We start from the raw sequence: 23,568 nt of genomic DNA, 5'->3' as shown, positions 1-23,568 counted from the left end.
AGCGCACCTTTCTTGGCCTATAAACGCACAAGCCTACGCAACACGCAAGTCTCTATCGCACCCGGCACCACCGCCGCCAACGACTGCACCCGTCACCGTCGCACCTGTGAGTAAGCCTAAACCCGCATCTACAACAACGCCGAACCCGCACCCGAACAACCCCGAGCCTGCGCCGATCAGCAACAACAACGCGCTGTCCGGTGTGTCCGCTCAAACTGCGGATCAGTCAGACGTACGATGCACGTTGACTAGTACTGAAGTTCCAGACGCTGATAAATGGGAGGTAGCTAGCTCTCGAAAAAACAGGAATAAAAATCGAAACAATATTATCGTAGGCACGGGCTCAAATCATAACGATATCAAAGCTATTGAGCAACTAAGATATATTCAAGCCTGGTCCTTCAGACCAGAGACGACTACGGAAAATATTATAAATTTTCTGAAAGATACTGTGAGCTCCGACGACTACTTTGTAGAGAAGAGACAAATAAAAACAAATAGGCATGCATCCTTCTTAATAGAAAAATTCAATTCGTCTACTGTGTGGCCACCGCGCGTAAGATTCACAGAGTGGTTTCAAGGCCGCCCCCGCGCCGCGCGGAGCTTTCGACGACGTCACTCCGGCGCAGCACTACCGACCACCTCCGAGTCACCGGCGCGGCAGAGCTAATCCACCCGCACCAAGCGAAATTAATGAGTCCGAAGCGCCGCACAAGTTAATAATATGTAACCAAAACATACGCGCGCTTGACAACAAAACACAGCGCCTCGAAATACTACTGCGGAATGAATTGCAATGTGACGTACTCGCTATGACCGAGCATTGGTTGAGTAGTGCTAAATTAAAATGCATATATCTCGATGATTATTATCTAGCTTCAAATTTTTGTCGCTCTAGTTATGAACACGGTGGATCGTGTATTTATGTACGCAATAACATACGGGCCATCGAAAATCTAGAACTGACAGCATTATCTGAAGAACGATATTGCGAAATATCGGCTATTGACCTTATAGATTATAATATAACAATAGTCTGTATTTATAGATCGAACTGTCAAATTAGTGGTAACGACTTCCTAGGGTACCTAGAACGTCTGCTCGATAAATTAAGTATTTTTGATAGGGAGTGTATTATTTTAGGGGACACGAACATAGACGACACAGTGAGTAACGTAAAGCCAGACTTAAGAAAATTATATGACGTACTTAGGGCCCACGACTTCAAGAATGTGGTGGATTTTCCTACTAGAGTCACGGGTACTACGTCCACAAATCTAGATCACTTGTACTGGAACGGGGACCGCTCAGTACTGAGCGCCTCTCCTGTCACCACTCATCTCAGCGACCACCTCGCCGTGCGCGCTGAGTTGCTGCGCCCGCGCGCCCCGCCCGCGCCTCGCACCCGCCGCGCTAGGATTTACTCCACGAGAAACTACAACGAATTTCGAGCCGCGCTGCAAAGCGTGGACTGGCGCGATGTTATACACAAAAATAAAAATTCCGTCACAAATCTAACGTCATCAGTTATAAATATACTAAAAAATAAATTTAATATTTGCTTCCCGATTAAAACCGTGTTTAATAAAAAAAGAGAATCGTGGATGACAAACGAAACTTCAAACCTCAAAAACCTACTCTTTGAAATAATTTGTTTAGTTATTTGTTTAGTTATTTGTTTATTTGTTTATTTGTTGCATACAATTAACACTTACAGTTCAACCTTACGTGCTAATTGGAATTACATTACTTAATAGCTAGCAACATGCATTATTCGAATAAATAAGTGAGTGAATATATTATAAGTAACTACATTCGATTTAAATCTATAACACATTACTGACATTACATTAGGAGTATGACGTTATTACATAAAAGAGATCAAGGGAGTAAAATAATTGATTAAATGTCATTGAAGGATAATTAAACCGTGGGATTGCAATAATTAATTAAATGTCATGTATATAAATAAATCAAGGAATTGCAATAATTAATTAAATGTCATGGATATAAATAAATCGAGGAATTACAATTATAGTACAAAGTCATAAAAATACAAATTCGGGTAAAGTCAAGCAGCACAATATGGGCAATTTATTAAAATTAAAATTAAAATTAAGTCAGTCGTACATAAGCAATGTCAAATATTTCCAGCGAATACTTATTATAGCATATTAGGTAATGGAGCTAGTGGTAACGATTGATTCGATGTACCGATTTGATGCGCCTAGAAATTTAGACTCCGTCGTGAAAAAAATATCTAGGTCGTTATCGCTGTCCAAGATGTTGTTAAGCAACGTTAAAGCCTGGTGAAGAGGGGACGTAGCAAGCAGGCGCGTCCGACCTGGAGGTACAGCAAAGAGACCACGGCTACGGGGCCGTAGCTGTTTCGCGGAGAGACGGGGAACCCGCAGGCTTATTTGTAGTAATAATGGTGGGTTTGTTACTTGTCCCCGAATTAATTGAAAAAAATATTTTATTAAGTACATATTTCTGCGTGACTCTAAGGATATATAATCTACCATACCTAAAACGAATAGGGTGGGATAAAGAAGGGGATAAAAGCCATATAACTTCTTATAGAGGAACCTTATGAATGATTTTTGGACTTTCTCTATTAGAACCGTGTACTGTTTTTCATGGGGACTCCAAATAACTGCGTTTGTTTCTAGTTTACTTCGAACGAAGGCGTTATAGAGTACAGTCATAGCATGCTTATTATTAAATTGCTTCGCTTGACGCATGACGAATCCCAGGCATCTGCGGGCTTCGTTACAGGTTATTGTAATGTGGTTATTAAATGTGAGCTGAGTATCAAACCATGTTCCTAAGTCTTTAATTTCATTGACGCGTTTCAAAGGCTTGCCCTCTATGACGTAAGGATGGGTTATAGGGAGTCGAGCTCGCGTGTATGTGATAACCGAGCATTTGTCATTGTTAAGGAATAAGCCATTGTCACGCGCCCAGGTACAAACTTTGTCTATGTCAAGTTGCAGTAGGGAAAAGTCTCGATTGCTGTTAATTGGCATAGCCAATTTTAGGTCATCCGCGAATAAGAGGCACGATGAATGACTTAGTGCTGTCGGTAGGTCGTTCAGTTAATTGACTTAGGAAGACGTTTTCCCAATAACGAGAAACTAAATTTAATTATTTCAAGTATGAACACCAAATACATCAGCCTTAACTCAAAAAAAGCCGAGTTCTACACCAAAAAAATTAAAAACAATTCGAACACCGTGAAATGTATGTGGGGAGTATTAAACAGGGAAAGGGGCAAAACTTGCATCAATCAACTAGATTTTACAGAGGTAATTACCGACTTAGGTGGAAACAAATTTAAAACAAAAAAGGCGGCAGCCGATGCTATAAACAAACGGTTTGCCGGAGCGGCAGCCGCCTGTAGCGCGACGCCTGCTGACCTACCGCGCGCGCTCGCCGCGCTGCACGCCGCGCGCCCGCCCGCCGACTCCTGCATCAGGCTGAAACCTTTCACGCCTGACGAAGTATTTCACATTATCACGGCCCGATTAGCTAAAAAACCAACTAGAGATATTTTTGACATCTCTGTGAACTTAGTCCACTCCGTTGCCGCGGAACTAGCACCCGTACTCGCCATAGTTTATAACAGGTGTCTGTGCGAAGGTATCTTTCCGAACCCACTTAAAGAAAGCCGAATCTCTCCGTTATTCAAAGGGAAAGGAAAGAGAGAGGATATCGACGCTTACAGACCTATAGCAATAATTCCAGTGGTAGCTAAGATATTTGAGTACGGGTTAAGTTCCAGATTAACGGAGTTTCTATCTTCCAAAAATGCGCTGTCGGAGAGGCAATATGCCTACCGAAAAGGCCGCTCAACAACCGCGTTGGCTCGGACCGTGATTCGGCAAGTTACAGAGGCCCGCGAGTGCAGGAACCAAGTCGCAGTCTTATGCTGCGACTTATCAAAGGCATTCGACGTTGCGGATCACAAAGTGCTGACTAGCAAACTTCGTCACTACGGCTTCGAAGGATCAGCCCTGACATTGTTATCTGACCTTCTACGGAACAGAACACAGGTTGTGGTCTCTGATGGCGGTACAGTTCGATCTGACGCCGCGACCACAAGTATGGGCGTCGCACAGGGCTCGTCGGTGTCAAATATTCTGTTCTCTATACTTCTGAACGACCTGCCAGAGGCGGTCACCGGCGGAGAGACCTTCATGTATGCCGACGACGTGGCTGTTGTTGTGTCCGCCCCTACATACGACGAGCTCGAACTCAAACTTAACTCGATCGCCGCATCACTCTCTAATTGGTTTGACATTAACGGACTTATCCTAAACACGAGCAAAACGCATTACATCGGCTTTGATCTATCTGGGCGGCAGGTTAGGCAGCTGTCAGTAATTGCGAATGACACTGTAATCAGCCAAGTAATGAACTCCAAATTTCTTGGCTTTGAGCTAGACAGCTGCCTCACCTGGAGTGGCCATATAGACCAAATGTGCAAGAAACTCGCAACGGCATGCTTTGCGTTAAAGCGGCTGGCTCGAGTACTTCCATTTGAAATGGTCCGAGCGTGCTATTTCGCGTCAGTCCACGCTCTCCTGCAGTACGGAGTTGAACTGTGGGCCGGTGCCGCCGATTGGGAGAGAGTCTTCCGGCTCCAAAAGCGCGCCGTTCGCGCGATAGTTCGCGTCCCTCAATGTCACTCCGCGAGGCCTCTGTTCAAGTCGTTGGGAATACTCACGCTTCCCTCGCTTCTAATAATGCAAATGGCAATAAATACACGTGATGAAGTAGACTCCAATCCAATCAACGAAGCCCCGCGTAGGTACGCAATGCGCAGCGCGCGCGCTGGAATGCTGCCACTCGCGTCGCACAGACTCGCGAAACCAAAAAGCTAAGTCATGTAATGGGTCGAAAAGTGTACAATTGCCTTCCGCGTGAAATTGTTACTGCAAAAAGTGCGTCAATGTTCAAAACTAAACTTAAACACTGGCTCCTCGAGCAGACGTTCTATGACCACAAAGAGCTATTTATAAGTAAACCTATGTCATAGAATAAGAATAATATTATATAATACCTTCCTACATATTGTAGTACCTATTTGACATGTAATTTTATATTATTAATAAATGATGATTATGATTATGATTACACTTCTCAGAAGTTCAATTCAATTCAATTCAATATCTTTAATGTCAAAAAACACATGTCAAAATATACAATAGGTACACAATAAAATTAAAAATACATAATCCACACAAATTAAAAAGGAATATCTACAAATGTCAGAGTACATAAGTGGTCATCCATTAATTACATCACACGTTTAGGGAGGGGGTCAAGAAAATGTGACATGTTGTGACAAGGGGGAGAGGGGAGTCACAAAATTTGTGACGTCACTTTAACTTCATCAGTAACCAAAATTTTATTTTAATCATTTTATTTACTGTACAGTTCAAAAACAAGTTTTTGGAACGATAATCGTTTTTATTAGTTTGTTTTTTTCATAATCAGTTTTGGGTTATAAATTTACTAATATTTTGACAAAAAATTAATAATACTTAATTCGATTTGCCGATTTCGTTGAAAAAATGTGACGTCACACCAGGGGGGGAGGGGTTTGCCAAATGTGACCAAGTGTGACAAGGAGGGGGGGAGGGGTCAAAAAACCTTGAAATTCGTGTGACGTAATTAATGGATGACCCCTAATATATACAATGTCAAAAATAGTGGTATATACAAATGTCAATAAAACTAACAAAAAATTACAAATTAAAAAATACAAATGTCAAAAAATATTACTAGACTCATTTTACATTAAATTTACAATAAAATTCTTTTACCGTGAAAAAAGCCTGGTCAATCAAAAAATCTTTCAACTTTTTAACAAATAGCTCATAAGAAGCCGCCTCTTTTATTTATTTCACGGCTCAGGCTGTTATAAATTTTAATGCCAACTACCCCCAGCGAGTTGGATGATTTTACGAGCCTGACAAGGACAGATTTAATATCGCGATCTGTTTGCCTTTGATCAGGTCCCAGTTTTTCCAATTGTTTAATTTATCTCAGACGCTTTTAATATTATTTGGTTCTTCCTTTGATGATCTGTAAACCGGGGTACACGCGTTTCATATTAAACAAGGTTTTGGGTTAAGATTTTTGTATTTAGGTATACTCTTCTTCCTCGCGTTATCCCGGCATTATGCTCCGAAATATATATTAAAGATAAATACCTCAAGTATATACAGGCTATTATGTCTTGTGTGAAGTCTCTTGATTTAATTAAACAAGTAATGCAATATCCGAGATTCATTACTTACCTTAAATGTCACTTAAGTTTCAAAAACGTCTCCATTCCTAGACAACTCGAGATTCCTGAAACGGCTGAAACCTAACCTTAACTTTGTAGTCTTTGTACCTAGTGTTCAGTAAATAAGATCACGGACGGTACACGTGAGATGTCTAGATGGCGCGCGATAGAGCGTGTAGAAGGTATTTCTTAGGGAGTATTATATTATACTAACTTAAATTCTAATTAAAAAATAATTTATGTACTGGCTATGTGCGTAGTAAGGGAAATACAAGCGACGACAATATCAAAAAAAAAATTTTCAGGGAACAGCATCTTCATATTTTGACAGTCGCCAATTACCACAGTAATGTGTCCCATACCCGACAAGGTTTAGCCACAGTCATGCACGGAGCGAATAGTTAGGCACATATCAGCAGTAGATAGGATTGGAATTTGCGTTGTATCGTTACCAGCCCAAGGTGAACCTTTAACCATCCCTCTAGTCTTGGGATATAAACTGCACAATTTATCTGCTGTTCTTATTAAGTAAATAACTACCAAGTGATCTCAGTATCAATTTCCATTTAAAAATACTGAGGACAGACATTTAAAAAGCAGTGAGGATTGGAAAAATATGCATTGGAGCATTAATATAAAGTATAGAAGGTGACTACTGAAAATCGTAGTGAAGTTATTTTTTACTGTATCACTTTGACATAGTTTCCATTTATTGCAGTAACTATCAGCGTGTCGCTCTTTTCAACCGACGAAAAAAAAAACGGAGGAGGTTCTCAAGTCGACGCGTATATTTTTTTTTTTTTTTTTTTTTTATGTATGACCACGCATAACTTTTTACAGAGATGTTCGATTTTGATAATTATTTTTTTATTGGAAAGGGTATACCCCGAAGTTGGTCCCATATAAATTTGGAAAAAAAAATCCAACCTTAAGGGTAGGAAAATAGGGGATGATTGATTTTTTCACTCACCGATTGTAACGTATGACCACGCATAACCTTTTACAGAGTAGTCGTAATAATAATAAAAAAATTGGAAAAAATCCTACCCTAAGGGTGAGAAAATAGGGGTAATTTATTTATATTACAGAACAAAATAATAGTTAAAGTAGGTTTATTAATATAACAGTTAATAGCTAAAGCAAGGTAGGTAGCTATTTTAAAAGTAATCAAAAATTAAGCATGTAATAATTTGTATAAATTATAGCCACAGAAAATTATAAAATAAAAACTTTTTAACAAAAAAAATAACCGCCGAAAAAAAACTAAAAGGAAATAAAAAAACCGGCACTAACACGAAACGAGTCGACCAACAAAAACAATAGCACACTGAAAAGAAAAAAATAATTATTTTGTCTTCAATAATGCAAGTGAATACCTATAAACTATGTATATACATACTTCTGAAATCAATCACACAAATCTGCGTATTTATATATTTACAATCTGTTATCTGTCTGTATCTGTTATTTTTGGAGCCGTGGCGAAATGCCGGGATAACGCGAGGAAGAAGAAGGATAGATGGAGATACATTTTTTATTTAATAGGAACTTAACAACTTTTATGGAATAAGGTTTCTAGAATTTATCATTCTCTGCATTGGAGGATTTGTGGATTTTCTCGATCGATAGATGAGAAATAGACCCAAGGCCGCTTGTTTTATGCTACTAGTAAATTTATCTCAAATAATATTTGCTACATTATGAGAGACTCATTTTGTGTTAGAGATAATGAAACTATCACAAATTACATTAATTGCTTTACTGAATGGCAACCCTTTACTGACTGACTTAAATAATATTTCGCTTAAGAATGCTTGAAGTAAATTGTATATTCTACAATTACAAAACATATAGAACGGAGAACTTCAAATCCCCCCCTTCAACGTGCTTTGTTTTACGGAACGTTGGCTACACTTCAACAAACCAGCTTTCAAACCCAGTTAAATAGTGGCTGAAGCATTTAATATAAGATGAATGGCAACGGATTCGGGCAACAGTCGGTAAACTTTCGCCTTCGCACTAATGATGTGTGTTCTTTCATGTTTTATGTTTCTTTTTGTACAATAATGTATTTTACTACTACTACTTTCAAACAACATACGAGTAAACATCACAAAAGGAATCAGTATGTTTTTTCTGCAAAAAAGAAGATCCGCACCTCAAAGTACTACTTACCTAAATAGTTAAACGGTTTGCGAGCCGCGGTTTGCCGAGCCCTAGGGCAGAGGCCTATAACGGGGGTGGCACCACAACGGTTTTAGGCGCTACAAGGATGCGTGGGGGCACACTCGTCTCAGTTCGAGAAAACGAAATAAAAGAATTTATAATTTTTTGCATAAATTGTAATAAATTAATAATGAAAAATATTTATTTATTTTTCATTAATATTATGTATTTTTCATTATCATTATGTCAGTTTCATAATATGAAACTCTGAATGACATTTCTATTTTATAAATAAATGCCCCACTAGCTACACATTTTTCTGTCTGTCACAGCCTATTTTCTCCGAAACTACTGGAACAATTAAGTTGAAATTTGGCACACATATGTAAATTTGTGACCCAAAGACGGATGTGTAACGTAAACAAATGAATTTTAAATATGGAGGCCACTTTTGGGGGGTAAATGAAAAAAAATAAAAATAAAGTTTTTCTAACTATATCGTGTTACATATCAAATGAATATTTTATTATATATTTTTAGTATGTTTACGTATTCAAATTAAAAGTAGGTATTCTTAAAAGTATTGTTACTTTAACAAATTGATTCGCCTGATAAAAGTAGTATTTATTTCGTTAAAATTTGACGTTCTGCGTATTTTTCAAGATGGCTGCGATGGAACATTCAGGAACGGTAAGCAACAGACGTTATCCGTTATCGCTATTTCTGTGAGTTAACCAAAAGGTAATTTTTAGGGTTCCGTACCCAAAGGGTAAAAACGGGACCGTATTACTAAGACTCCGCTGTCCGTCCGTCTGTCTGTCACCAGGCTGTATCTCATGAACCATGATAGCTAGACAGTTGAAATTTTCACAGATGATGTATTTCTGTTGCCGCTATAACAACAAATACTAAAAAGTACGGAACCCTCGGTGGGCGAGTCCGACTCGCACTTGTCCGGTTTTTTTTATTTTAGCTTCCAATATTGTACCATTTTTGAAGTTTGCAAATAATATTTCATAGGTATGTTTTAGTGCTCCCATATCAGCAGTTATTTAATGTTGCGTTATGTTATGGCAGTTATCGAGTTTTATAACTCACTAAAATATTCGATAAGTAGATACATAGGGAAAACTCCTTGTCATATTTTATTCCCAAGAGTATGAACACCTAGTAATAAAGCTGAGATACTTTTGTGTAGGTACTCGCAAGAAACTTAAAAAACCGGACAAGTGCGAGTCGGACTCGCCCACCGAAGGTTCCGTACTTTTTAGTATTTGTTGTTATAGCGGTAACAGAAATTCATCATCTGTGAAAATTTCAACTGTCTAGCTATCATGGTTCATGAGATACAGCCTGGTGACAGACAGACGGACGGACAGCGGCGTCTTAGTAATAGGGTCCCGTTTTACCCTTTGGGTACGGAACCCTAAAAAATTACCATTTACTTAGATTTATTTCTACTACAGTAATTCGAAATGTGGTAAAGTTCTATATTTATGCAAAGAAGGTTCATTAAATCCCGGGGATATGAATCCTCAACTGATTAAATGAATTATTTTATTAGTCTTAATATTGTAACAGTAATTAATAAAAATAAAAACAGTCAGTATACAAAAAGAGATTGTATAAATAAGCATGTTCACCATGAATTAATTTTAAAATTTTCAACCGACGAAAAAAAAAAACGGAGGAGGTTCTCAAGTCGACGCGTATATATATATATTTTTTTTTGTTATATGTAATTGTATTTTGTGACTATCTCTTTTAAGGTTATTAATTTTATTGTCTTTTTTTAAGGTTCGTTCATTTTTAATTTGCTTTTCTGCCGTTTCCGCATTACTACCGCGATCAAAATTCGTTTTATCAAGGATAATAAAATCGACACCGCCCGCGTCATCCGTATGTCACCTTTACTGCAAGCCAATACAATTACTGGAATTCATATTAACTCACATTTATAGACGGGTCTATCGCGAATTTATTTCATTAAGTACCTACCTTTATTTACCGGCATTTCGACACAGGTTTCACTGGTCGTGGTCGCGGCTAACTGATGATGTCCCAGCAAAATGTCAAAACAGAGATTTGTGCAACTACCCGACGAAAAATACATAACTGGAATTTCCATACATGGTTTTCAGGAAAATAGAACTACCAATCTACCTAAGGTTTACTCGGGTAATTCCGAAAGTCGGATAATTCCGAAATTCAGATGAAAATCACCCAAAATTCCATCATAATAAAAGTCTCTTTTCGGAATCATCCGACAGTTTTCGACATTCGGAATTACCCGAATACACTTTACATATTTGTACAGCGGTATTGCTGTTTGTACACCGAATTCGTCGCAGTATTAATTTGATGCACGAAAATGTAGCATGGTTCATACATAGATAACCGGCTTGTGGTAGGAACTTGAATACAGTCGGCATCAAAGTAGCGAAACAGACTATGTGTCAAAGGTATCTACCATTCCCTAATATACTGTATGTATGTTCGCGATATAAAGTCAAAAACTACTGAACTATTTTCATGCGGTTTTTATTTTTAGTATGCAGTATTTGCGGTGTTAAGGTTTTGTGTAACCCGAGCGAAGCCGGGGCGGGTCGCTAGTATCTCTATGTAGAAGAGTATTGAGTTTGACGGATACTTTTGGTGAGTTATTTTATCCGCTACAATTGATGCTGATTGTGCATACATACCAGGTGAATGGAGTTGCTAACATGTATTGAGGTTGAGGTACATCATTGTATTTCCAAGGGTCTCCTAATTTTTTGACCCAAGGGCCACGGCCGGACCTTCGCTTCCTTTTCACGGATCGGATTGCATGGAATTTGGCTCCTACCGCGGGCCGGATTGGCGTGCTGTATTAACCTTTTGTCCGCCATAGAATTTCTCATCGATCGTGCTCGTGTCGCCGGCGGTACGAAGTTACACGAAATTTTCTCTTATACAGGTTGGTCAGTGGCAAATTTCCGATTTCAAATCCAAATAATTTTCGAACGCGTAGTGCCAAGGAGACGCAGAGGTTTTTTTTAGTTTCTTGAGTGTTGCGGATTCATTAAGTGACAATGGATCGCTGGCCAGCAGAGCAGCGTGCACGTGCTATTGAGGCGTATCTAAAAACGGCTTTTTATTCAGTACTGCAAGACCCTGACTTTGATTTTAATTTTTTCTTCTGAAACTGTTACGGATTTAATTTGTCAGCTGACCGTAGTCATTTTTCTGGACCAAATAATTCAGAACAATAAATTAAAATCTGTATGGGGCTCCTAGGCGTAAGTTGCCATATAAATTTTTATATGCGCCATACTGCGATGCACCGTCAGCTAATCTTAATGGAAGCTCGGTAGAAAATATGAGTTTCAAAAAAAATTATCCGCATTCATCAACTTTTTATATAAGTATACAGTTTTGGTTTATATATTTTAGTTTTATTTTTTATCAAATTATGAAATCGGAAATCTGCCACTGGCCACCCTGTATATCCAGACCGCGGCGAAATGAGGCCGATTTTGTATGTATATATACGGCGGTTAAAAGGTTAAAGGACCCTGTTCTAATCCAGTTATTGCTAAATTCTAAATCTAAATCTATGTAGGTAATATCGTTTAACGCTGATAGCTGTGATACAAAGTTACAAACAGGCAGAAGTCGTTATGTTCGGCACTAACCTGTTTCAGGTCGAATACTTCAGTGAGCTGCCGATAGCGTAAAACTCATACAAAAGTGTTTACGACTTATTATCCTAGTATGTCTCTTACTACCAAAGTTGTCTGAAATGTGAAACGCTTTATTTCATTTAACTGCGGTTGTTAGATGGTTTCGGATAGTCCGAATTTTGTGAAACTGTTTAATTACAAGGTTGATGAACTCTATCTATATACTACAGAGCACTAAAAGTTATAGAGCATCATGACATTATTACACTATTTAGAATAGAATAGAGAGCGTTTATTCGAGGGGAATTAAAAGAAGAAAACAACACGTAACACAACTTAACATATAGGTAAAAGCCACGAAATGGTCCCGACTCAGCATTAGCGCTGGTCTTCCGTACATTACATTTGCAAATAGCAGCAAACAAGAATTATTTCACCACCGTGCGCGTTAATATCCCACAAAAATTGTCAAAAGATACATATACACACAAGATACCTATAGACGTTTACATTCAATAAGTAAGGAAAAATTTGCGTGCTGAAATCTTACAAAACCAAACATGTAAAAAATCGTTTCATTTATTACATACATATATAAAACCATCAAAAGATATCAAACATTCCGTGAGGCGTAATTTCCTTGTTTACAAAAACATTTCCACCCAAGAAACGGAAAATTCTCCTCGTCTCATGACAAATATACTCGTATCTTATGGTTCCTCTACAGTCTACACGATGGCCCAAAACATATTGGCCCAATATGTTGGGCCAACGTGTAGAGAGGGTAGTGGTGTCGGTTGGCTTATGGCGCGGCGAATGGCGATGGGTTGGCCGCGGTGTCGGTTTTTCGTCCGCACATCAAAGGTAGTGGGCCAACGGTGGCGGTACGCATCTACACGTAGCCCAATCCACAGTGCGTGCTCGAACGCGGTCGAGTGCGGACGTTTGTGCTCAGCATCAAATTACGTTTTTTTTTATTAAAATGACGAGTACGTGGCCTCAGTATGGAAGTAATGAAGGAATAGGAAATTTACGCAGACAGTACATTTACAAATTAAATAAATAAATATAACAATACATAACTTATAGTTATAAATGAATATTAGATACATATCTAACTAGATAGTAAGTACCTACATTGTACAATTTGCACAGCTATGTTGGTAAGCTAGTAACAACATTAAATAAATATCATAATATGCTCTTAAATAATTTAAGGAAGTTATAAGGTAACATGAAATTTAAAAAGATATTTAATTAATTTAATTCTTTGAAAAAAATCTAACATTCATTTTTTTCCGGAAGTAGGTATCATCAAAAAACTCTTGCAGCTTCTACGCCATTTTTTTTTTTAATTACTTGATGAAAATAATGGTACGTGGCGTATAGATAAATTTGCTGCAACGGCTAATGCTTCCACGTCCATCTTGGAAACCGGTAAGATCACAACTGAATGTCGCCATCGTGTTGCGTTCCAACCACCACAAGGTCATCTCGCTGGCCAAGCGCTGGCGCAGCGCTGGGCCATCGTGTAGAGGAGCCATTAGGATCACATGAGCTATTCTTATACCTACGACCACAACGCACCTATTCTAAGACCTAACTAACCGTCATGGCAATAAATAATCCTTATTCCTAAACATATATCTATACCTAAATTTATATCACAATTCACAACCAATATTTTTCAGATTACGGACCTGGACGGATTCGTGAATAAAATCAGTGAATGCTTCCCGTCCTTATCGTATCTAAGCCTCCTTAGCAACAAGGCCTGTCCCAACCAACTTTCGGACCTCGATAAAGATGAATCCGATTATCAAAGATACAGGTAAGCCTTTTTGATTAAACTATAAGAACTTTCATACCATGGAAACGCATAAAGTTTTAACTTTTTTTTATGGCGACAATTCAACTTCATGGAAAATGTTTCTACACAATTTATTGTAAGTATTAATCATCAATCAATGGCCACTATTTCATAACTGGCCACCTTATACTAAAAATAAATTATATTCACCTATAAACAGTATTCGAATCGACAACAGCCAATTTTAAAATTTATTAACTATAGCTGGTCAAGCCAATCTTGTCAGTAAAAAAAGGCGCGAAATTCAAATTTTCTATGGGATGATATCTCTTCGCACCTACATTTTTCAAATTTGCCGCCTTTTTCTACTGACAAGATCTGCTTGACCAAGTATACATCTGTAACTTTTATTAATATCGACATGTGCCTATGAGTTTATTAAATCCCACGTTGTAATTCACTCGAATGTCACTATCCCAAACTAACACGCTAGAGCGCAAAATTATTGCCGGGTTTAACAGGAAATTCGAAATTGTTCCCAACGCATCGATACCAATCTAAACACAGCACTGGACACGTGACAGGTTTATCTCTGCAAATAGAGAGGTGCGATTAAAGGGTTCTACCCTCGTCAATTACCTGAATATCTACTTCTGTACATTGGCCTTTAGATACAACTAACAAGATACAGATGTAGTGCCTAATTGTATCCAGCGTATTTTCTCGGAAACGTTCGTATTTTAATACAGTTTTTTTTTAGAAACAAACAGTCTCGTATTGCTACATTAGATACAATTGCATTTAGTAATATTGTAGACTTACAGTTTCCTTAATTGAATTATATAAACCTAAACATTAAAATATGAAAGTACATAAGAATTATGAATTATCTATATAAATCAAACATACTTAAACGGTGTATTAATAAACAGTGCCAGAAAACTTGAAAGTTATGTAGATGTAAAAACAATTATAATGCCTGTTGAATATATTGTAAAGATAATCGTTTGAAATTAGATAGTGTTTCATGAAAAATATCTACATTTTGAAACTTTTCATCATAAAGCCTGCACGCTCTCCTAAATTTTATACATTTAGCGTTTGCGTTAAATCCGGTAGTTCTGATTTTTTGCAGACGTGTTTATGATGTTGGCCCAATGAATAATCCAAGTTTGAGACCTCGAGCTCCGAACGCAACTTTGACAAAAATCGAAGAAACCGCGAAATTATCGGAGATTTTTAAGATTTGGGCGATTATAACCCTTAAGGACTAGTTTTTGATAGTACCTTCTCAGGACGTTTTTAAAGTGGACTAAATTTACTGCAATACGAGACTAGAATTGTCTCTGTAGATTCCGAAATAAAACCTTTCAAAATTTATAATTTTTTGAAATTGTATTCGTAGGGTAACTACTTTGCAGTGAGTATGCACTTTTGTCTCAGGCGATGGAGCTTGGCACGATTGTCCCTAAGGTCAAACAAAGCTGATTTGGCCAGGTAGCTCGAGATCGTACCGTGCCTACCCCCCAAAAAGGGAGGGGCAAGGGTCGGATCACCAGGTCCAATCTATGCTATATTTCTTCCTGCTCTTAGCAACTAGGGCAAGTTATATATCATTTTCATATAATTTAGGGATTCCTTATTCTATAAAGTATCACTTCAAACCAGGCAGTCATACATTTTTTTGGAATAATATGTAGCGGATTGAGTGACGATTTCCATAGAAAAGTAATTATGGCCAAAGTCAAAGGTTAAAAAAAACACAACTTGGCGTTTTAAAAGTATGAATATAATGTGCTCGTCCTTAAATTATATGAAAATGATATATAACTTGCCCTAGTTGCTAAGAGCAGGAAGAAATAGGTATAGCATAGATTGCACCTGGGGAGCCGGCCATTTCCCCCCCTTTTTGGGGGGTAGGCACAGTACGATCTCGTGGCTACCGGCTCAGCTTTGTTTGACCTTAGAAACAATTGTGCCAAGCGGCATTGCCTGAGACAAAAGTGCATACTCACTGCACTTACTTAGCCTAAGCCTACGAATACAAGTTCGAAAAAAATTATAAACTTTGAAAGGCTTTATCTCGGAAACTATTAGATGTACAGAGACAATTCTAGTGTCGTACTGTAGCCAATTTAGTCCACTTTAAAAACGCCCTGAAAAGGTACTATCAAAAATTAGTCTTTTAGGGTTATAATCGCCCAAATCTAAAAGAAACCGAAATTTTCGCGGGTTTTTCGATTTTTGACAAAGTTGCGTTCGGCACTCGAGGTCACAAACTTGGATTATTCATTGGACCAACTTCATAAATAAGTCTACATAAAATCAGAACTACCGGATTTGAAGCAAAAGAGCCAGGTTACAAAATTCGACAAAGTTACTGGATTAGTTTGGATGCTACTTCAGTCAACCTCAGTACTTTTCGTACCGAGAGTACCGAGACTGATTGAAGTAGCAAGACACGTTCGTACGTTTCCGTGAAAATACGATGGAAAATAATGACGCACGACATCTGTAACATTTATGGAAACTGTGCAGTGGACCTGCAGTCAGCGTGCACTTTCTTGGCACTTCCCATAAAAGTTACAGTGAGGATATAGTCTAAAGTGATAAATAAGCATCTCAAAGAAATATAACGTACGTGATGAAAAGAGATTGAGAGCATATTTCAAATAGCACTTATTTAAATTACAATCATCTACTTAGGCAGGTAGTAGATAAGTATTCGGTTTCTGTCGTTTCAACTGTGATGGTTAATTAATAATTTGCTCAGATGGATAGAGTTTGATGCGGAAAGAGAGTCGTAGAATGCATGGGCTCCCTTACGTTCCATGACTCTTCTTTTTCCGCAGACTCTATCTGTAGTTTTCCTAGCTCTGTTTAATATTATCTGTCGAAATATCTAATGAATCGAGTATCGAGTATCAAATTATATCGACAAAATTTGTCATAAGTCTATACCTATGTCGATTAGTATTACAGTAAACTGATCAAAAGTATTAAAACAGTTTTACTGGTAAAACTAAAATAGTTAAGGAGAAATTAACGTTTAGAGCATTATTCACGAAGGACGGAGGCATTCACCTGCAACTGACACTGGAACGTTTATTACCCGCTTCGCCGGTCATGTCTAAAGGTAGGTACCTACCTACTCTAGATACGGAGGATTTTGCCAATAAACACGATACTTTATATAGGTACGATATTAGGTCACGCACACACAATCCCTTAGGAGTTTTTATCATTGTCTTATTCTAAATCTTCATCCAGAGACTAAAGGGAGCCCTAACATACGATAGAAAAATGTTTTGTAACTCCTGTGGCGTACCTACCTAACTGGTATTTTCCGCTTAATAATGAAAATTGTTAACACTTTGCCGCTACATCACATCATCATGAGCAGTGAAGGATTAAGGGATTAAGTTATAATACACCATGTCATGTGTAATTAATGTGTAGTACCTACATATATCAGCGAAGCAACTTTGAAACAGTGAATACGCTTTAGACATAGGTTAAATTCCTTATTTCATATTTATTATTGTAAAATTTCTGTTATGTTAAATAATATTTCTAATAAGCACGTAACTACTCCACCACCAACAATTTAGTTACTGCCAGTTAGTTGTAGGTATTTATAATTGTACATGTACTAGTTAGTACCTATAACCATAATGACCCGCCTGAGTTACGGTAAGCTATAGCCTATAAATAGGTACAGTCAGCGTCGTATAGTAGGTAGCATCCAAAGTATTCAAATAGTTCGGTACGCCATACAAATAATATGGTGTACCGACCTATTTTAATACTTACTATATGACGCTGACTGTACACATGCAAGTAAGTTGTGCTTTAAAATTCCCTCAATCTCATCTCCCACAGATACTTCGTAATATACAAGCTGACCAACCTACGCTTCCTGGATTCTCGGCGCGTAAGCTCAAGTGAGCGCGCGCAGGCGGATACGCGGGGCTCGTTCACGCGCGTGCGGCGCCCGCTGCCCGAGCCCGAGGACACCAGGCCCCGCGCCGCGGGGAGGGTGCGACCCCTGCCGGTGGACTTTAGCGCGTTGGGCAAACACAGAGGTACCTACCTAAAAGATTATATTATACATATTCTAGCCGCTTAATAATAACACATTATAGTAGGTTTCAAAGTAAGATAGTGTAACATTAGTCTTCTTTTTCAGGAGCCTACGGAAAATGCAACTACAAGTACACCGGCAAGCACTCAGAGGGCAACAGGTTTATCGTGAACAGCGACCTGTGACGTCATCACAACCGTATCACTAGAGTTGTCAAGTGAAATTGATTTTAGGGATTTGGTTTGGGCCATACATTTATACTTGTTTATAATTAAGTGTACAGTGCTATGCGCGAGCATGCTATAGGTACTCGTAATATTGAGGTACGTACCTATATAGAGGGACTAGAGGGACAATAACACTTTTTGTAGACTAGATTTTTTTAATTGGTTGCAAAATTACATAATTTTAGAAATTGATTTAGAGAACCTGTTTGATCTTTGTTTAGTCCTAAAATAAACATTCGGCATGGTCAAATTATTTTATTATTCAAAAATCAAACGAGTATTAGTTTAGGCAAAAGGAAATTGGGAGAAAGAGAATAGGTACAAAATAATTGTGTTCCTGTCCAACGGGTATTTAAACGGCCTCTAATATAATTATTTTCAGCAGCAGTCACGATCTCATTGTCATTTTTGGTTTCTGATGATATCTAGCATAGCACTTATGCGTTTATTTTAATTGGTTGTTTTTTATATTATTTTCAGTACGTAATTTACTTACTATGTAAGATGGCGTGTAAGGGTGGTATTCCACCTGTCCAATGTCAGTGCGTCACACTCTCTCAGTAAAGCAAAATGTGAGATGCAATACACATTGGACAAAGAAATTGGATAGGTGGAATGGGTAGTAACCCTAAGGTACACAATTATGTTATGAATTCATGTTTAATACTTCAATAAACAAACTATTCATTAAATATGGTTGTTTTTAGTTTAAATACTACACTAATCATATTTCTTAATTCGCCAAATCGTTTAATCTGTAGGCGTGTGGAAGAAAAAGGCAAACACATTCAAAAACTTAAATAGGGTCCTCCGACACATTGTCCGCGCTATTTGAAACCGGATATGCAGTATATGTGTAAGTTGTTATGAATTGTATGATTATATTTATTACCTTAGTAGTTTTAATTCTATAACTCGTATACTAACTACACCACAATGCCTCTTTACCAACCACCGACGATAAGTGGTAGACTTTTCGTAAGTGAATTTTGTTACGAATTTATAAAATACACTAGCGACCCGCCCCGGCTTCGTACGGGTTACCCTTGACAAATTATGCACCTAAACCTTCCTCAATCACTCTATTGATGGGTGAAAACCGCATGAAAATCCGTTCAGTAGTCTTTGAGTTTATCGCAAACATACATACAGACAAACGCGGCGGGGGACTTTGTTTCATAAGATAATAAAAAATCTTATTAAAATATTATATTGTTATTTTAGATTAAATTATACCTAAAGGAAATAAATACACCGTATAGTTATTCAAATATTTATTTTATTCATTATAATGAATATTCTGAACCGTTAAAACCTTAGGAATGCATTAAGTGGGTACAGCGTAGGTACGTAAAAATAAATTAAGTACTAAAAAATTACTTCAAAAAATTTCGCTATATTATACAATGTTAACTACGGTTTATCATATAAACCATTTTACAATTCAGTTTTTACTTCACTCATGTATGTACATTATAAAATACCTAATATGCTTGTAAAGTATAATTATGTACATCAAAAACTAAATGCAGTTATTGGCTTGACAATCTAATTATATGCTGTCTATATTTCCGTAGACGGCGGGAAGAAGTTGATAACTCGAGATACTCTATTGAAGAAATTTGAACTTAAAATAAAATTACATAAGGTTCCAATTTCTTCAATTTTTTCCCCGCCAGTTATCATCTTCCCGCCGTGTGCGGATTTAATTTCTCCCTTTGTTATTTACGAGTAATTAGGCCTTAATATTCAAACTGTTGTACAAATAATAAAAAGGACTAAATAAATTAAATCTGGCTGGCCACGACATTTAATTTTAAATATTGTAAAAACGTAAAATATTGCATTTATATTGTAATCACAGATCCTAAGGCATTCAAACGTAATCATATTATGCGATAATTTACTGTGTAGAATGCACCTGTTTTAATGTTCTGTGAACACGCTGAAAACATACACATAATATGCAGGTTGTTTTTGTCTAGCTATACTCAAACACATACGTATACCTACACATACGTATGTCCTACCGAACAACTATTACTACGGCGCCGACCCCGAATTTGTAAAGGAAAAATAATGTCTCTTAGAAAACATCGACATATGTGTCGCTTAAGTTCAAACTCGGGTAAATCCATTCGACCCTCTGAGCAAATATCTACCCTATTACCTTTTTTAATACCTACCAAAATCGCATAATCTGACAGATGGATTTACCAGAGTGATGTTAAGCGACTCATATGACTCGCCGAGATGTATGAAATACCGATTTTGGGGTTGGCACCATAGTAAAAGATGTACAGTATGGGCATACTCGCCTCTCAGAGCTAATTATACAGGTTCAGACAGGTACTATAGTCGTTTTAATTAAAGTATATAAGAGTCCATAGCTACAGCTTACGTGTATAAGCACTGAAGGTTTTATAGAGTTAGAAAAAGCTGTATGTTTCTCGTTATTTCAGTAACCTATTTTATAAAGCTACAAGTTACAATTTACAAGCGGTAGTCTCGTTCTAACACATAGGGTTAGAAAGCCATTTGTAAATAACATAAAATATAACCAATAGGACTAGGTACGATCATAAAAAAAGATGATATATATCTGATCTAATGAAAACAATAACCAATATTAATAGACCATCAATGCAAAGCCCTAATTCAGTGAATTTTCTTTTATCGATTTAAGCTTTTATTAATATTATGTGTGACCTTTATTTTGTGCATGATAAAAGCAATTTAAATAAATTCAAAATGTACGGTAAGTTAGGCAACGTCTATCACATCGTAACCTAATGCTACCACTTTAATACTACTGCTTCGCTCATCATCATTCCACGTTACAGCATCGCATTCTATACATATATACTAAAATAATTTATTATGATCAAATTCTTTATATATTTATAAAACACATTGGATGGTACAACACAACCAGACAAGCAGTCACAACATAATTACAATAGTTTACTATAAGCATGTGTAGGGTATTTTCTCACCAATTTGCTTGATAACACTTTTCAGGCACGGAATTAGCCTGTTCCATTTATTAGCAATTGGTGTATATCGCCCACAATCATTTATAAAAACTTGGGGTAAGAAATCTCAACGACTCAGTATAGGGAAGTCTTGACTCGATTCTCCAATTTACCTTCATTTCGTTCAATAGCAATCCGTTACAGTTTTAAAGTTGCCCATACTGATTCATTTGAATTCTTCACCCTGTATATATGGCATCATAGTCAATCCTTTCAATCGATACCACAATTATGTCTATACTATAATGAATAATAATTTTCTTACAATAATATTATGTCAAATAAATGATTTAGATATGTTTACAAAAGGTACATCATACGATACAAAAAGTTAACATTTAAATCATTTCTGTACATATAGAAAAATATATTAACTATATGGCTCTTGATACATAATGTAATTTATTACACCACATACTAGTTCAAATGAAACTTTGGTTCAATATCTCCTATTGTTTTGACGCATATAACATAATTTCAGTGTTTTACTGGAATGTGCGAATCACATAACGAGGGTGGCAAACATCACAAAATTACGTAAATATACATCTCTCGATATATTGATTTAAACTATTTTAAACTAACACGTATTTCACTCATACTTTTATAACAAACACGGGACTTAATCCGGTAAAACTTACGTTTATTATCAACATTAAAACCCGCGCAGCAAGATGTTGATACAATTCCTCGCCAGTCTGTCTGTGAACGTAACGTCACGTTCGAAACGTCAGACCATAAATTAACGTAAGTTTTACGCGATTAAGTCCCGTGTTAGTTACAAAAGTATACATCTCTCGCCCCACGGGACTGTGCGTGATCCAAAACATGGCACAAATTTTGTAATCATACATAGCGCGTTACCTATCCTTAATCTACGACATTTATTACCATATTTGTCTAGGCAGTACTTGTTGAACAAATCGTACAAAATTTTATTAGTTTCTTGAAGACAAACTAGGTATGTAATATGTATACCATAAAATGTTTTCATGCAAGATCTAATATATTTTTATTAGCTGCTTATTTATGTATTCAAACACAATTGACATTGTTTATGAATATCTTGTATCTATTTAGAGCAGCACTTTTACATGCTGAGGTTATTAAAAAATCTGCTTAAATTTTTTCAGTTAAAAAAAAATATACTAGATCACTCATGAATAATTTTTATTGTGTAAGTAGACACAACGTACGATTTGTCATTTATATAAAAAAATCGGTGTTTCTAATTTCGACTTTATACATTCAGCCATGGCACACCTAAGTACATTCACAAAAATCACTTTCGCTATAATAATAAATGTAAACATGCATCACATTATAAAATTTCATTGCGTAAGAGTTACAATGCATACCTACATCCGATCGCGTCACTAAAATCGAGTAAAGCTTTCCATTACATTTTAGAAATATCATAAGAAATAACCATGAAGAATAGAGGCGACATAACGCGATTATAGTCTACTCAATATTACTTGGCGTGTTTCCATTTTTTTAAACAACAGTCATACTCATAAAAAAACTCCCACAGCAGAAAAATATAAACAAGACAAGATATTTTGTCAACGTTTAGCCATTCTCTGCAATATAATATTATTTTTGTGGATTAATTCCAATTTTTTTTTTGTACTTGGTTTTGATTTTAAAATAATGCGAATTTCATATGTTAGTTTCGACATATGTCAAATTGACGTTTATTAAGTTATTAAATTCCGAATCTAAATTTTGTTTCGAAAGGAAACACGCCAACAAGTATAAAATAGGCTATACCTACTTAGACCATTATAAGGATCGAATGGTTTCGCTAACTACAGAAGATGTATGTTGAACATTCTCTAGAACCCTTATTTACGCACAGTTTCATACAACGCACGAAGTCTGAGCGGGACATACTTAAAACTCGTGTTAACAATTGAAAGTTGCTAAAATTGTTACGTTTTCCATATCATATTCAGATTCGGCGCGTTACAGACAGTGCTAACCACGTACAGGTTGATTCGCGAAAGCTGGCACAAATGGAATGAACGAAGCTTTAATTTATGACTGTCAGGTGTAGTGAACAATCTTTTCCCATCGTATTTTCTCGGAAACGTTCGTATCTGTCATGCTACTTCAACCTCCGGTATTTTTTGTACAATCTGTATCGGTATACAGTCAGCCACCATTTTAATAATGTGGTACACACATAGATATTTCCATTCACTCATCCATTCCATTCGTACCAGCTTTTGTAAATCTGTAGGTGCGTCCTACTGTCTTTTCATACTAATTGCTCACATTAGT

General features: G+C 36.9%; 1 protein-coding gene and 1 long non-coding RNA gene across 3 annotated transcripts in view; both read left to right on the top strand.

Annotated features, from left to right (window-relative positions):
- LOC134792174 (leucine-rich melanocyte differentiation-associated protein-like) overlaps positions 1-18,868 on the top strand; it is a 50,728-nt gene extending 31,860 nt beyond the window's left edge. Inside the window, exons 4-6 of one of the 2 annotated variants that reach the window (XM_063763413.1) lie at positions 13,818-13,957; positions 17,819-18,021; positions 18,126-18,868. In XM_063763413.1, coding sequence (XP_063619483.1) covers positions 13,818-13,957; positions 17,819-18,021; positions 18,126-18,205 — 423 coding nt within the window. In that variant the 3' untranslated portion in view covers positions 18,206-18,868. The remainder of the gene's footprint in view (positions 1-13,817; positions 13,958-17,818; positions 18,022-18,125) is intronic. The other variant, XM_063763414.1, reaches the window with a different exon arrangement.
- The window catches only part of LOC134792184 (uncharacterized), a 596,557-nt gene that overhangs the window by 255,394 nt on the left and 317,595 nt on the right, over positions 1-23,568 (top strand). The gene's annotated exons all lie outside the window — the stretch shown is intronic.

This window comes from Cydia splendana, chromosome 7 (genome assembly GCF_910591565.1).
Source record: "Cydia splendana chromosome 7, ilCydSple1.2, whole genome shotgun sequence".
Classification (NCBI taxonomy): domain Eukaryota; kingdom Metazoa; phylum Arthropoda; class Insecta; order Lepidoptera; family Tortricidae; genus Cydia; species Cydia splendana.
Note: the sequence above shows the minus strand (reverse complement) of the source record. Positions and strands in the feature narration are given on the sequence as shown.